General features: G+C 43.8%; 1 protein-coding gene across 1 annotated transcript in view; it reads left to right on the top strand.

Moving 5' to 3' along the window:
* Positions 1-16,817, top strand: part of SYN2 (synapsin II) — a 283,986-nt gene that overhangs the window by 206,347 nt on the left and 60,822 nt on the right. Inside the window, exons 6-7 of the mRNA XM_054166626.1 lie at positions 9,607-9,669; positions 12,070-12,212. Of these exons, the coding sequence (XP_054022601.1) occupies positions 9,607-9,669; positions 12,070-12,212 (206 nt within the window). The remainder of the gene's footprint in view (positions 1-9,606; positions 9,670-12,069; positions 12,213-16,817) is intronic.

The raw sequence follows: 16,817 nt of genomic DNA, 5'->3' as shown, positions 1-16,817 counted from the left end.
TGATTTAGGACTCTTCCTGCCTGTTTCTGGGAAAGGGGGGAAAAAAAAAGGATAAAAGGCCACCTTCATTGTTTCACTTTTAATTTCCTTTCTCCAAAGCAAGCAGAGCAAAATTAGATCTAGTCTGATGCATATTCCACAAATAAATTACATGGGACTAGAGTGGTTAAATGAACTTTGCTTGGGGATTATTGGAAAGATAAATATTTAAACACTGAACTTGAGGTAAGTTATGTTTATGCAGCATCTTGGGGTTTTTTTTTGGTCCCTACTTTTTTTTTCCCTCCTCTCTATTTTTTTCCCTATTGTGGCTTTTCTAGTCAACCATAAGAACATTAAAGCCAGCATGAATGCCAGCTCCCAAAACTGTGTTTTCTCTCTCCTTTCTCTTTCTTTCTTTCTTTCTCTTTCTCTTTCTTTCTCTTTCTTTATTTCTTTTCTTTCTTTCTTTCTTTCTTTCTTTCTGTCTTTTTCTTTCTCTTTCTTTCTTTCTTTCTCGTTTTCTTTCTCTTTCTTTCTGTCTTTTTCTTTCTTTCTTTTCTTTCTTTCTTTCTTTCTGTCTTTTTCTTTCTCTTTCTTTCTTTCTTTCTCTTTTTCTTTCTCTTTCTTTGTCTTTTTCTTTCTTTCTTTCTTTCTCTTTTTCTTTCTTTCTATCTCTCTTTCTCTTTTTCTTTCTGTCTTTCTGTCTTTTTCTTTCTTTCTTTCTTTCTCTTTCATTCTTTCTTTCTCTTTCTTTCTCTTTCTTATTCTTTCTTATTCTTTCTTTCTTTTTCTTTCTCTTTTCTGTCTCTTTTCTTTCATTCTTTCTCATTTTCTTTCTGTCTTTTTCTTTCTTTCTCTTGCATTCTTTCTTTCTTTCTTTCTTTCTTTCTTTCTTTCTTTCTTTCTTTCTTTCTTTCTTTCTTTCTTTCTTTCTTTCTTTCTTTCTTTCTTTCTTTCTTTCTTTCTTTCTTTCTTTCTTTCTTTCTTTCTTTCTTTCTTTCTTTCTTTCTTTCTTTCCCTTCCTTCCTTCCTTCCTTCCTTCCTTCCTTCCTTCCTTCCTTCCTTCCTTCCTTCCTTCCTTCCTTCCTTCCTTCCTTCCTTCCTTCCTTCCTTTTCTTTCTTTTCTTAGCAGATTCTTTTTGCCTAGTTTTATTTTTAGCTACCCTGTTGGATACATTTTACATCTTAGCGTACATATAAGTTACATCTTAGAACAATTCAAAGCAAATATATGAGAATTCAAATTAGACCTGGAAATAAACCAGCTTATGCTATGGGACTGTAAGAGTTGTTAAAAAATACTTCAATTACAGGAAAAACAAACAAACAAAAAACCAATATAAAAGTTTGAGCACTTTAGTTTAAATTTTAAAGGTTTGTTTTAAATGAGTAGCATTCTCCTGCAGAAGCTCATGGCACAAGGCTTGGATAAGTGCACTCTGCACTGGAGTAAAATCTGGCTGGATGGCTGGGCCCCGAGAGTGGTGGTGAATGGAGCTAAATCTGGCTGGAACCCAGGCACCAGTGGTGTCCCCCAGAGTTCAGTACTGGGTGCTGTCCTTTTTAAGTAAACAGGGTTTCTGAACAGGCCCCCTTGCTTGGTGTCCACTTTCGAAAAGAATAAACTGACAAGTCAGAAATAGGTTGGTAAGAAGGGGATGTCACGTCTCGGGGCACTACACAAATCCTAAAGAGCAAAGCTACTTTCACCAGAGCAACCGTGCTGCCAGCTGCCTCTGCTTACACAGTGTGTTTTGTTTGTGTGTGAAACACCAGGGATGTTTATTCTGTCAGGTTCACTGGGAGGACATGGCTCTGGTTGATGCGTTCAAGTAACAGGATTTTCTTTTCTCCTGGCTGCTGCTCCACCGGAGCTGCATGCTCAGTACACACAGAATCACAAAGTATCACAGAACTAACCAGCTTGGAAAAGACCTTCAAGGTCATCAAGTCCAACCTATTACCTGACACCACCTAATCAACTAAACCATGGCACCAATCAGATCCTGGGCTGCATCAAGAGAAGTGTGGCCAGCAGGGCAAGGGAGGGGATTCTCCCCCTCTACTCAGCTCTGGTGAGACCCCATCTAGAGTACTGCCTCCAGTTCTGGAGCCCCTATTACAAGAGGGATCTGGAGGTGCTGGAAGGTGTCCAGAGAAGGGCCACGAGGATGATCAAAGGGCTGGAGCTGCTCTGCTATGAGGACAGACTGAAGGAGTTGGGGCTGTTCAGTCTGGAGAAGAGAAGGCTCTGAGGTGACCTAATTGTGGCCTTGCAGTATCTGAAGGGGGCCTACAAGAAGGCTGGGGAGGGACTTCTCAGGATCTCAGGTAGTGATAGGACTAGGGGGAATGGAATGAAGCTGGAGGTGGGGAGATTCAGGCTGGACTTGAGGAGGAAGTTCCTCACCATGAGAGTGGTGAAGCCCTGGAATGGGTTGTCCAGGGAGGTGGTTGAGGCCCCATCCCTGGAGGTGTTTAAGCCCAGGCTGGATGAGGCTCTGGCCAGACTGATCTAGTGTGGGGTGTCCCTGCCCATGGCAGGGGGGTTGGAACTAGATGATCCTTGTGGTCCCTTCCAACCCTGACTGATACTGTGATACCAAGTGCCTCATCCAGTCTTTTTTCAAACACTTCCAGGGACAGTGACTCCACCACCTCCCTAGACAGCCCATTCTAATGGCAAATCACTCTGTCTGTGAAGAATTTTTTTCCTACCATCTAGCCTAAACTTCCCCTGGCACAGCTTGAGACTGTGTCTTCTTGTTCTGTCACTGGTTGTCTGGGAGAAGAGACCAACCTCCTTTCAGGTAGTTGTAGAGAGCAATAAGGTCTCCCCTGAGCCACATTTCAGCGTAAGGGAAATCACAGCAAGGAATGCAGGAAGGGGAATGAAGTATGTCCTAGCAAGAAGTACAGCAGCAGACTATTCATTCTTCTTTTCCATAACATGCATTGGAAAGATAGGCAGCAATATAGTGTAAAAATAGGGCATTTCTTCTGGAGCACAAAGTTCACCAGATCAGTATTCATGAGCTTTATAACTTCGTTGATTAAGTGGTCACAGTTGCAGCACCTATTCCAATGCCTTCTTTTCCACAGAGCATCTCCCCTGTGAAGAGAGACTGAGAGCCCTGGAGCTGGTTAGTCTGAAGAGAAGGCTGAGAGGGGATCTGATCAATGTCTATCAATATCTGAGGGTTGGGTGTCGAGTGGAGGGGGCCAAGCTTTTTCTCAGTGCTGCACAGTAGTAAGACAAAGAACAATGGATATAAACTTGAAGATAGAAAGTTTCAGCTCAACATGAGGGGAAACTTCTTTATCGTGAGGGTCACAGAGCCCTGGAGCAGGCTGTCCAGAGAGGTTGTAGAGTTTCCTTCTCTGAACACATTCAAACCCCACCTGGATGCATTGCTGTGCAGACTCCCCTGGGTGATCCTGCTTTGGCAGGGGGGTTGGACTCAGCCTCTGGAGGTCCCTTCGTACCTCTAACATTCTGTGATTCTCACTGTGCTTGCTTCCTCTTTTTGAGCACTTCTTCACTTTGATCTGTGTCCTTTTTTTAAAAACCTTTTTGTTTTAGCAGATATTTCTTATCTTCTCTCAGAGGCCACTAATTGCAGTGTTTTCTGAAACTGATTGAACTGTCTCCATTTCCCAATTCACTTCAGTTGATGCTGGTCAACAGCCAGCAGTGTGCTCAGGTGGCCAAGAAGGCCACCAGCATCCTGGCCTGGATCAGCAATAGTGTGGCCAGCAGGACCAGGGAAGTGATTGTGCCCCTGAACTCATCACTGGTGAGACTGCACATTGAATACTGGATTGAGGTTTGAGCCCCTCACTATAAGAAAGACATTGAGGTGCTGGAGCAGGTCCAGACAGGGAGAGAAGGTGGTGAAGGGTCTGGAGAAGAGGGCTGGTGAGGAGCAGCTGAGGAAACTGGAGAAGAAGAGGCTGAGGGGAAACCTCACTGCACTTTACAACTCCTTGAAAGGAGGTTGCAGTGAGGTGGGGGTTGGTCTCTTCTCCCTAGCATCAGATGATAGCACAAGAGGAAATGGCCTGAAATTGTGCCAGGGGAGGGTTAAGTTGGATATTAGGAAAGATTTCTTTGCCGTGAGAGTGGTCAGGCATTGAAAAAGGCTGCCCAGGGAGGTGGTGGAGGAACCATCCCTGGAGGTGTTCAAGAAACCTGTGAATGTGGCACTTGGGGAGATGGTTTAGTGGCCATGGTGGTGTTGGGTTGATGGTTAGATTCACTGAGGCCTTTTCCCACTGAAGCAATTCTATAATTATTAATAGGCAAGCCCTAAGTCTTTCACAGCATATGCAGCATGTTGGACATATCTTGACATTTCAGAAGAGCAGTACAGTATTATTTTGAACATGTCAGGCATTTTAAATAGGTTATGGCCAGTAACAAATGAATCTCTGAACCTAATTTATGTTTCCATCCAATTTGCAAATCGTCCTAACAGTGTGGGAAAGGAGGGTTTGATGGAATAACTTACATCAACAGAGGAGTAAAAATCAAAAACCTTTCAAGGCTTAATGAGGATGATGTGAAAAGTTACTGATCCCAACACCAGCCAATTCAAAAAGTTAACCAAGCAGATGTCATGACTTGATTAGGAGAGACTTAATGACATGAGAAACCTGCTTCTGGCATACATTGGCAAATCATTTGCTGTGAGTGCACACTTGCCTTAATTCCTGTTTATTCAGCAACTTTACAGCTCTGGGTCAAACTTTCCCCTGAAGTTTGCAATTCCACCATCTAACTCCTCTCTGAGGTAGTTCTGTGTCTATTTATAAATCTATATGGAAATCAGAATCATGTGATCAGCAGGACCAGGGAAATTATCGTCCCCCTGTACTCAGCACTGGTGTGGCTGCGTCTCAGATACTGGGTTCAGGTTTGGGGCCCTCTCTCCTAGGCCATTGAGGTGCTGGAGCATATCCAGAGACAGGCAACAAAAGTGGTGAAGGGTCTGGAGAACAGGTCTGGTGAGGAGCAGCTGAGGGACCTGGGGTTGTTTAGCCTGGAGAACAGGAGGCTGAGGGGAGACCTCATTGCTCTCTACAACTCCCTGAAAGGAGGTTGGAGCCAGGTGGGGGTTGGTCTCTTCTCCCTAGCATCAGGCCATAGAATGAGAGGAAATGGCCTGAAATTGTGCCAGGGGAGGTTAGGGTTGGAGATTAGGAAACATTTCTTTGCTGCAAGACTGGTCAGACATTGGAACAGGCTGCCCAGGGAGCCCAGGAGTCACCATCCCTGGAAGTGTTCAAGAAACCTGTGGCCCTGGCACCCAAGGACATCCCCAGGTCCTTCTTTTCTAGGAAGTTTCCAACCACTTTTCCCCAGCCTGGAGCACTCACAGGGTTGTTGTGACTGAAGTGCAGGACCCAGTACTATCTGCTTTGAAGGTATCTCTCCTCCTGGCATCTAGAATGTAAATTAGAAGGACCCTCAGGGAGCAGTACGTCTATCACCGCTGTATTATGCATAATGTTTACCCAAATGTATTGAGGCTGCCTGTTCCCAGACAGAAATGAACGTGAAAGAGCAGATTGGGATGAGGTGAGGACTCAAATCAAGCTTCCTATCATTACAGTAAGAAATGTCAGGCTTCAGTATTGCTTGGCAGAACAATACCCCACAGAACTGGAAAACAGATAGTGTGGTAGAGCAGTGACTGCATGATGGCACATGTCAAGTCCTCATGGACAAAGGGAAAAGTATGGAAATTAAAGAGCAGGAATAAGGGAAATGCTGTTCAGAAACTAAAATAACTACAGCTCCATCAGCCTTGGATATCACATTGACAGACACAAACAGGAGATGCCCTGGGATAACATTTGTGCTACCTGTTTTTTTTTCTGCCTGGTGTTTGAAATGCAGTACTCAGCAACTTCTTTCCTCTGGTCCCACCTCTTCTCTTGGTCTGTGCTGGGATGTGGTGTTACCACATGAAATCTTGATAGCAGGTTCCAGAGCAGAATGAACTCTATTGCCTTTAATGATGTCAGTGCATTTCTCCAAGGAAGAAAGCAGAGTTTCTTTTTTCTGTTCTCTCTTTGAGTTAGTGTTTGTTCCTGTGGCTCACAGAGGATTCCACAGCTTTGGAATCATGGGAAGATATGTGGTCCTCTTAATTACAGGCGTGCCATTTGTACTGCTACGGTTAGAGGTCTGCCAGCATTTCCATTACAAACCCTGGTTCAGTGGCTTATGCTCCAGTCATAAAAATGTGGTGATGCCCTTATGGATCTTGAGTCAGACAATGACTTGTTCCCCTTCCTCCCCAAAATCTGGAAAGAACAAGTGGCTAGTTTTAAACTATAGAAGCAATAAATAAATGTAAAGAAATGAATAAATGTTGACTGCCAAACAGACAAATGTTGACTGCTTTGCATTCCTTTAGTTTAGTGAGAATGGTTAAATTGCTGTGTAGGTGATTTTTACTCTATAATGGTTCTGCTATTTGAAAAATAATCCCTTTTTTGCCATTTGGAAACTAGTCTGTGAAGGCAAACCTCATGAAGTTCAATAAAGACAAGTGCAGGGTCCTGCACCTGGGGAGGAATAACAACAGGCACCAGTACAGGGGAGGGGTTGCCCTACTGGAAAGCAGCTCCATGGAGAAAGACCTTGAAGTGCTGATGGAGAGCAAGTTCTGCATGGGACAGCAATGTTCTCTTGTGGCTAAGAGGGCCAATGGTATCTTGGAACATCAAGAAAAGTGTCCAGCAGGTCTAGGGAGGTTCTTCTCCCCCTCTATTCTACCATGCTGAGACCATACCTGGAGTACTGTGTCCAGTTCTGGGCTCCCCAGCTCAAGGGAGACAGAGATCTGCTGGAGAGAGTCCACTGGAGAGCTGTGAGGATGCTGCTTAGGGGACTTGAGCATCTCCCCTGCGAAGAGAGACTGAGAGCCCTGGGGCTGTTTAGTCTGGAGAGGAGAAGGCTGAGAGGGAGTCTGATCAATGCCTATCAATATGTGAGGAGTGGGTGTCAAGGGGAGGGGGCCAAGTAATAAGACAAGAAACAATGGATACAAACTTGGAGAGAGAAGGTTTCAGCTCAACATGAGGAGAAACTTGTTTACAGTGAGGGTGCTGGAGCTGTGGAGCAGGCTGCCCAGAGAGGTTGTGGAGTCTCCTCTGGAAACTTTCAGACCCCACCTGGATGCACTGCTGTGCAGACTACCCTGGGTGATCCTGCTTTAGCAGGGGGGTTGGACTCAATGATCTCTGGAGGTCCCTTCCTACCTCTAACATTCTGTGATTCTGTGATCTTTCTATGCTTAAAATGATTAGACTGAAACAGATCTGTAAAAAAATCAATGAAATGTATTTTTAAAGTAATGACCAATACTTAAAATGATTACATAGAACCCATAGAATACATAGAATGCATAGAATAAACCAGGTTGGAAGAGACCTTCAAGATCATCGCGTCCAACCCATCAACCAATCCAACACCACCTAAACAACTAACCCATGGCACCAAGCACCCCATGATTGAAGTGAGTCAAATAAAAGGCTTTCCAAGTTTCCCTGGTAATCAGTTCCAACTCTGTCAGCCTAAGTACCCCAAATCCCTGAACAAAAATACAAGTCTCCTTTTCACAGGCACTGAAGTGTGGCAACTGCTGTTATATGTGTAAGGTAAAGCACTGAGTGGTTGGATTTCAGAGTAGGCTTCTTTCCTGTATTGGTAATCCTTGATTTAAACCTCAAGGATGCCCTATCAGAAGATGAATATTTGATATCTTAACACATGGAATAAATTAACTGGATTTGCAGTAAATTTTTCATAACTGCAAGTTTTTAAATCAAACCTGGTTTCTTCCTGAAAAAAAAAAAAAGCAGGCTAGCCCTGGCTTTGGGGTTGAGGCAGAAATGGGTGAAGAACCTCCATGGCCTGTGTGGTGTAGCTGACAGCTGTAGGACCCTGTAGTTTCATCAGGCTTTGAAAACTTTGGTATGTTGAAAGTGTAGATCACACAATCACAGAATTAACCAGGCTGGAAAAGACCTTTGCGATCATCAAGTCCAACCTATCACCCATGACCATCTAATAACTAAACCATGGCAGTGAGTGCCTCATCCAGTCTTTTTTTAACCACCTCCAGGAATGGTGACCTCACCACCTCCCTGGGCAGCACATTCCAATGGCCAGTCTCTCTTTCTGGGAAGCATTTCTTCCTAACATCCAGCCTAAACCTCCCCTGGCCCAGCTTGAGACTGTGCCCTCTGGTTCTGTCACTGGGTGCCTGGGAGTAGAGACCAACCCCCACCTGGCTACAACCTCCCTTCAGGTAGTTGTAGAGAGCAAGAAGGTCTCCCCTGAGCCTCCTCTTCTCCAGGCTAAGCAACCCCAGCTCCCTCAGCCTCTTCTCACAGGGGCTGTGCTCCAGACCCCTCCCCAGCTTTGTTGCCTTTCTCTGGACACATTCCAGCCTGCCCTTGACAAGTTGGATGTTCTGTAACAGAAGCTAGGATCAGCCTTTAAAGAGACTTTTTGTGGTGAATTAGACATCATTGCTTTCACATTTGCAAATTCACAGCCTTGATAAATAATGGCAGTGCAGCGAAAGTGAAAGTGGTGATGAATTTGACATCACTGCTGATAACAGCCTTGGAGAGTGTGAGTTTATGGGTTAGAGAACACAGTAGTAAAGGAGTAATGGATATAAACTACTGCACAGGAGGTTCCACCTCAACATGAGGAGAAACACGGGCTATTCAGTCTAGAGAAGAAAAGGCTCCGAGGAGACCTTATTATGGCCTTCCAGTGTCTGAAAGGGGCTGCAAGAAAGTTGTTGAGGGACTTTTTAGCATGTCAGGGAGTGGTAGGACTGGGGGGAATGGAACAAAAATGGAAATGGGTAGATTCAGATTGGATGTTAGGAAGAAGTTCTTCCCCATGAGGATAGTGAGTCACTGGAATAGGTTGCCCAGGGAGGCTATGGCTGCTCCCTGCCTGGAGGTGTTCCAGGCCAGGCTGCATGAGGCCTTGAGCCACCTGGCCTGGTGGGAGGTGTCCCTGTCCACGACAAGGGGTTGGAACTGGATGATCCTTGAAGTCCCTTTCAACCCTAACAATTCTGTGATTCTATGAGTAGGAACTTCTTCACTATGAGGGTCACAGAGCACTGGAACAGGCTCCCCAGAGAGGTTGTGGAGTCTCCTTCTCTGGAGACTTTCAAGACCTGTCTGGATGTGTTCCTGTGTGACCTCTGCTAGATTCCATGGTCTTGCTCTGGCAGGGGGTGGGACTGGATGATCTCTGGAGGTCCCTTCCAACCCCTGACAACCTGTGATCCTGTGTAAGCTTAAATCAGAAAGTTCAGTTAAAAAGTGAAGTCAAAAGACATACAAAAAGCAATAGAATCGTGCCAGTCATAGGTACTGGGAATTATATAGCACTGAGGAAACATCCCCAGTAACTCATCAGGGCAGTCTTACACAGCTGGAATAACCACACGGTAAGAACAGCTTGGGCTGCACTATGGTGGTGCTTAAATAATGTACCTAACTAATACTCATCCTTTTCAGAAGCTGGATCCTTCCACTGATGCTTGCTCTCTCTAACATGTCCTTTCCTTTCCCCCCCAGCTAACAATGCCAACGTTCCCTGTCGTCGTGAAGATCGGACATGCTCACTCAGGCATGGGAAAGGTGCAGATGCTACTTACTGCATGTTAGGAGCCTGCCTGTCTGTCTGAAATAATATGCATGGTCTTTCTTTTCCTGGGCATTGCAACTTTCCACCATCCAAATTCTGTCTGAGCCCCCTACCCTTGCAAATCTCTGCTTGTGTGTTATTCAAGGAGGCATCTCCCTGGAGGGAAATGGTAAAACACATCCTATCTTTTCACACTGCTGCCACAGACCTGTACAGGATGCTCTCTGGAACGTGCTGAGATGCCTTCTCAAAGCAGAACCTGATGTATTAATTGACTTGACTGAAGTGAAACTATTGAAGAGTCAAGGGCTGTTTGCACAGTCCAACTTTTTGGACCTGAGAACCTAGGAAGGTTTTGTCCTTGGTTCTTTATTAGTTTCAGCTTGATGCCAAACTCTTACTCGTTTCCTATCTTAATGTGTTCTCTGTGATTGTTTCATACCACTATATAACTGCTGCTTTCTTTCTCCAAAGTAATTGCATTTCAGTGGTGAGTACAGCTGTTTTGCTATCACTTCTCTCACAACAATGGGCTGTGATTTAAACCCTGCTTTCATTCAGTGAAAACTTCGAGTCACTGCAAATTAACCACTTTCTCTCCCTGGGAACACTTCAGTGCTTTAAAGTGTTTCAAGTTTTAAGACACATCAGCACAGAATAGTTGTATTTATTGGTTTGAGTCCCCAAAAGCTCCCTGGGCATATCTGTCACTAGTAATAGAGGAAGCTGATTTAATTGTCTTTTATGCAGTAATTATTCACGTTGTGCTGTGTGTTATCTTCTTTTGCCCATGACTGTTGTGCTTTATTTCATGCTTAATAAGTCAGTGGAAATCCAGCAGCCAACTAAATTGAGAGCAGAGTTAACCATTAGCTGCTCACACTGCAGTTTCTGTGCATTGTGTATGTGAAATATTAGACTGTTTGGGCTGTGCTTTAATATTTGCCTCTCATATGTAGGAAAGTGAAATGATGCACTGGGATGTTCGGCATATCGAAACATCCAGAAAGCAATCTAGCTTATCTTTCTGGCCTTAGAATATTTTAAACCCTGAAATATTAAATGCCAGTCTTTTGGAGTGAAATGCTTAATATCAGAGTCCAAGTGAAGGTGCTCTTCATGCCCCAGCCCTCCCTAAAGGCTCCTCCCTTGGAGTAGTGTTTCCATTGGTCATAATTAGACTTGCATATGCCGTTAAGTTTTCAGAAGCTAAGTTGAAACCTGGCGTTGAGTCTGCTCTTGTGGCTCTCACATGGCAAAATACCCTGGATTGTTCTCTCTTGGATGGCTGAGAACAAATACTTGGGCCTTTTATGACTTTTTTTACCTTCACCAGTAGGTCACACCTCAGCTGTGGCATTCTGGCCCACAGCTTGCCTTTAAGCACCAGTTGACAGGAGAACCAAACAAGATGCTGGTCTTGCAAAGAGTTACAAACTCTATTAATATTAGATAACATGAGAAATACTAATCCCTGCCTCCTTTCTTCACCATTCTGAAATGTACTTTGGGTCAGTATGTTGGAGTTCCAGCTTACCTCTCCCATTTTCTGCCAGCCCTAAGAATTCCCTTCTCAGTCACTTTGTCTCCCCACTTTAAGTGAACCATAGTGGTGTGCACTCCCTGACCAAAAGTATTGCCTCTGTCCTCCATCTGTCCTCTAAAGTTTCATTCTCCCTCTCCCCCTAAATCAGTATTCCCCACTTTCCCACCTCCTTAGTTCAAGGTGTTGAAGCTGATTTGTGTAGTGCCAATCATCACCTTAGCCACAGTGTTCCACAACTAGGAAAACCCACTCCTAGAAAGCCTGACTCCTTTGCAGAGAAGTAGTGGGGGGGGGGAAAGGAGAAAAAATGGTTCTTGAGCCATCCCTCTGTGCACTCCTCAGGATATCATGAGCCTTTATCTCCTCCCTCCCAGGAGGTGCATGGTGGGCTCCATACGCATTCCGTTACACGAGCGATTGACAGAATCAGCCGTAGGTCTTCACGCATTGGTGCTGCATATGGTCACACCTGGGCCAGCTCTGAAGCCTGCAGAGCCCAACTGACCAATCACCACTTCAAAAAGCAAAATTAAAATTTAAAAAAAAAAAAAAAAGAAGTTGAAACCCCAAATAAATTTCTACTGTCTCCAAATTGCTTTGTGCAGAGGACCAGGTAACATTTAGCCTGAAAAGGCGAGCTCTGTAATGCAGAAGTGTTACAGAATCCAGAAAGCAGAGAAAACACCTGATGCATTTCTTTTTTTTCCCTTATGAAGCGATGCTGTCAAAATCCATACTTCTCATGAATGCCATTTGCAACTGAATTCTGCATTTTATTCCTAATTGCTCTTTTCTCTTTTGTATATGCTGTGTGCTTGTGCTGCATGCTGTGTGCTGATGACTGCAGATCAAGGTAGACAACCACTACGATTTTCAGGACATAGCCAGCGTGGTAGCACTTACTCAGACCTACGCCACTACTGAACCCTTCATAGACTCCAAGTATGACATCAGGATCCAAAAGATAGGCAGTAACTACAAAGCATACATGTGAGCCACAAACTTATATTCTTTCATCCTTGTTGCAAAATTGCTAAGCATCAATAAGATTAAGTCTGTTGGATGAGTCTCTGAGCTGATGTGGTGACTCCAGGCCTCCATTGTCATGATCTCTGGAAAGAGTATTTTAGACTTACTGGATTTACCAAGAATGGATTTTTTTTAAGTTGATTGTGACTGAGAGGAGGAGAATAAGACAACAGGTGAGCCTGCCAGAGTGGTTTTCCTGCTAACCTTTGTTTCTTTTTTTTTTCTTCATTTAAAGAAAGGAGATTTGGGGGTTTTTTTATAGAAGATTTATTAAATTGGAGTCCTTTGTATCTTTTCACCAACTTGGGCTCCAATCACCTTCTCCCTCTAAGGATAGTTAGATGAGTTTCACTCACACAAACCTTAGTCATTATGCTTTGATGGAACAAAGTTCTCTCCTTTTGATGTAACACGTGTAAGAAAAACTCCAACAGCAGTGGCCTTCACGTATCTGCATGAAGACTTCTGATTTTATAATCCAGGTGTGCTTCTTTAAAGACCATGACTACACAGAGGCAAAAGGTTGCTTCAATTTCACAGACAACGTTAAACTAGAGCAGCAGAACAGGTTACAAGGCAGTAGTTGAACTATGGTAACTGTGTTTATGCATATTTTTACCCTACTCCAGTTATCATGCAAGGTAATCTGACATACACTCACTTCCTTCATGTTTTGGAGACGAGTTAGATCATCTCATGTCTTTCTTCTCCCATACTCATAATTCTGAGGCAGGAAAATATACCAAAGCATGGATAAAAATGCACAGATGCAGTTCCATAGGCACAGACACACAGACTTGCAAAGACAGCAGCTCTTGGAGCTCTTGTAACATTGGAGGGATCAGAGATTTCTTGTACCTTAATATTTGAAAGGTTCAGTCAGGTTCTTCATCGGTAAAAACAGCTGAACTCAAACCACAAATCCTGAGATAAGTAAAAGTTGAAGCTGGGATAAAGAAAATGTGTAAAAGGCTTTGTAATACTAACGACAAGGTTAGCATTAAGTGTCAAGTACTTTAGGAACAGCCAACAAGCTCTGGGAGAAAGTAGAACCTTTTTGCCCAGGGTGAAGGGGCAACATGTGTCTCCTAAGGTTGATGTTGGAAGGTCACGTAGTCTTGACTTCTCCCCTAAGACATGAAGATCACAAGATCAAAACTGCTGGCCTCTCCTGATGTATCATCTGAAGGTGTATTGAGAAAGAAAAGCTAAGATGAGGCCTTTCGAGAACAGCTCAGGACTCCACCTACCTCTCGCTGTACATCTGAAAGCACAACACAGAACTGGGTGAAAATACTGTTCCCACAGGTCAGATCCATCCAGCAGTATGGACAGTCAGTCCTTCTGCTCTAGTTTGAACCCAGAACTACCTACATTTTGCAAAAGTGTCATGTGGGGAATTTCATTTGCACACAGTGAGCAATCCTTTGTTGGCGACTGTCAGCGTTCTTAGTGATGCAGGACAGAAACTCTGTAGCTCAGGCTCCCTGCAGAATTTCAGGTGCTTTGGGCCTACCCAACCTCTCCTATACTCATTAAGAATCATAAACAACTGCTTCTGCATGGTACAGCTTTTAGCCCCTGGCATCTCAAGGAAAGTTTAGCTCCAGTTCTCATTTGCCTTATGTTCCAGACTGGTGACTTTTCCTGGTTTTAGCCCCATATCTGGCGACATCCATCCTACTTTACCTAATGCCACTCTACTCCTGTACCCAATCCATAGCTTGGTCCAATCTCACTGCTCTACCAGACTACTTCTGCCTTTGTGTCTCTTAATCTTTACTCCTTATGCCTAACCTTTTTTGTTGCCCCATATTCTCCCTTGACTCTTTTATACTACTCAATGGCATTCAGCATCCTTATTCTTTATTTCCACTCCCCTCTCAGTCTTCTATCTCTACCTGAGAACTTTTCATACAATCCCTTCTGCTTCTTCAAGCCTAGGATAGTACTTTCCTGTTGGTGCTTTGACAGGCAGGTTTCTCATGTTGTGCTACTCACCTCTCCCCTCTGTTCATAGTAAACAGAGTTGATTTATCTTTGTCTTACAGCTCTAATGGGTCAGTCTTGAGGAACAAGGGCAAACTCCTAATGGTTATGACACATAGAACTAGCAGTCAGATGCAGTATTAGCTACTTAGGTGTTCAAGAAACCTTCAGACATGGCACTTTGAGACATAATTCAGTGGCCATGATGGTGTTGGGTTGATAGTTGGACTTGATGACCTTAGAGATCTTTTCAGCCAACACCATTCTATCAGTCTGTGGTTCATTTCCTGTGGTAGAAATTGGACCATAGGAGAAATCTCTGCAGGTATTTCCTTGCCTTGGAATTTAAGTGCTGCTCAGAGTCAGAGTCAGCCATGGTAAATCTATTATTTTCAAACATAAACATTTCTTCTTCACAGAAGCGGCAGTTGGCCTAAGGGAAGGCAAAACTAAGTTAAAATGACAGTCTTTTCCTCCTACCTTTTATTTATTTTGAAGTTTCTACTCAGGAACTATGGGTTCATCCAAATGCTAAAAGCCTGGCAATCATTTTCCCTCTGGATTCTTTCAGACAGTTAAGTCACCCTGAAAAATGAAATACCCATCTATCGTTACAAAGCTGCAGGGAAAGGAGAAGATTTACCAAATGCCTGCAAAATTCTTCCTTTGCATACATATACATGATGTCAGTAGAATCCTCCTTCCCAGCTGGTTCTCATTTTGCTCTGTGACACAGGAACAGAGTACTTAGGGAGCCACTACAAAAAATACCAGCTGAACATTTGGTTTTGTAGTTTGAAGAGAGTTATTAAGGGCTTCACTTTTATAATTCAGTGGGAAATTGTGGTATAAGTGGATCCATGACTCACAAACACTGGTGCTTATCATCTGTCAGTAGAGATTATGGCCAAAATGCAACACTGGGTCCCTCTAAATACCACAGGCCCTCAGAATGTGGCATGATGCATACTTAACTGCCCTTGCTGCCATTACAGACTTCATCTGACTTCAAGTAAACAGAGTTAAAAGGGTCACATGGAATGAAGAAAAACAGAACTACAAACCCACTACATCTAAATCCCCTCTTCTAAAAGCACTACTCTGAATCCATAACTTATCACAGAATGGGTTGGGTTGGAAGGGACCTTTAAAGCTCATCTAGTCCAAAGCCACTGCACTGAGCAGGACATCTTCAACTAGAGGACTGGAAGGGACCTTTAAAGCTCATCTAGTCCAAAGCCACTGCACTGAGCAGGACATCTTCAACTAGAGGACTAGAAGGGACCTTTAAAGCTCATCTAGTCCAAACCCACTGCGTTAAGCAGGGACTACTACAGCTAGGGTAGAGCCAAACCCTTAAATCTAAACAATTTAAGGTACCTTGGTGAAAAGGTCAGTAAAACAAAAGTCAATCACACAAGCCAAAGAAAGACAGTGCCATAGAATCAAACCACCAAGCAGGCTCCCTACAGAACTGTAGTCAGATATTTTGACATCATTCCCATGACAGGTCCCTGGCCCAACAGTTTGGACTGGGTGCTTTAAATGGTACTAAATAAAGCAGAAAGGTGTTGGGAAAGGGAAAGCTCAAATTGCTGTGAATTGTTTATACTAATCATCATTCCTTTCCCCCCAGTTTTAAAACAGCTCTTCCTTCTGTGCAAAGACCAAACCAAGTGAAAAGAAGTGAAGCCAGAGTGTGGAGCACTCAGAAGTGTTAGGAGCTGTTTTCTATATTATAATAAAATAGCAGGTCGGAAGGAGCCCAAGGATCATCTGCTCCAACCTTTCTTTTTAACTTGGTGTTTAGTAAAAAGGAGGAGAGACCCTTAGCAGTGATCAGAACAGAAGTGAAGAAATGTGAAAAAGATATATATTTCAGTAGTGGACACCTGAAGGGTCTGGAGAACTTGATCTTATGAGGAGCAGCTGAGGACGGTGGGGTTGTACAGCCTGGAGAAAAGGAGGCTGAGGGGAGACCCTCTCACTCTCTACAACTTCCTGAAAGGAGGTGGGAATTGGTCTCTTCTCCTAAGTAACAAGCTATAGGATGAGAGGAAATGGCCACAGGTTTCACCAGGGAAGGTTTAGGCTGGATATTAGGAAAACTTTCTTTACTGGCAGATTGGGCAGGCATTGGAAGAAACTTAGAATAGAAGAGAATGGAATAGAATAGAATAGACCAGAGACCTTCAAGATCATCGTGTCCAACCTATCATCCAACCCACCTAATCAACTAAACTGCTCAGGGAGGTGGTGGATTCACCATCACCATCCCTGCAGGGGTCAAAACAGATGTAGACATGGCCCTTTAGGACATTGTTTAGTGGGCATGGTTGTTTGGGTTGATGGTTGGACATGCTGGTCTTAGAAGCCTTTCCCAACCTTCATGATTCTATGTTTCTATGCAGAAATCATACCTAAGGTTTCAAGTGCCAAAGGTCTGGTCAGGTGCTTTTATATCACTTAACCATGGACTAATGATTAAGGGAGTGGAATAGCTTCCTTACAAGGAGAGACTGAGGGAGCTGGGGTTCTTTAGTTTGGTGAAGAGGAGCCTGAGGGGTGACTTCATTC

The sequence above is a fragment of the Dryobates pubescens genome, chromosome 1 (genome assembly GCF_014839835.1).
Source record: "Dryobates pubescens isolate bDryPub1 chromosome 1, bDryPub1.pri, whole genome shotgun sequence".
Lineage (NCBI taxonomy): Eukaryota > Metazoa > Chordata > Aves > Piciformes > Picidae > Dryobates > Dryobates pubescens.
Note: the sequence above shows the minus strand (reverse complement) of the source record. Positions and strands in the feature narration are given on the sequence as shown.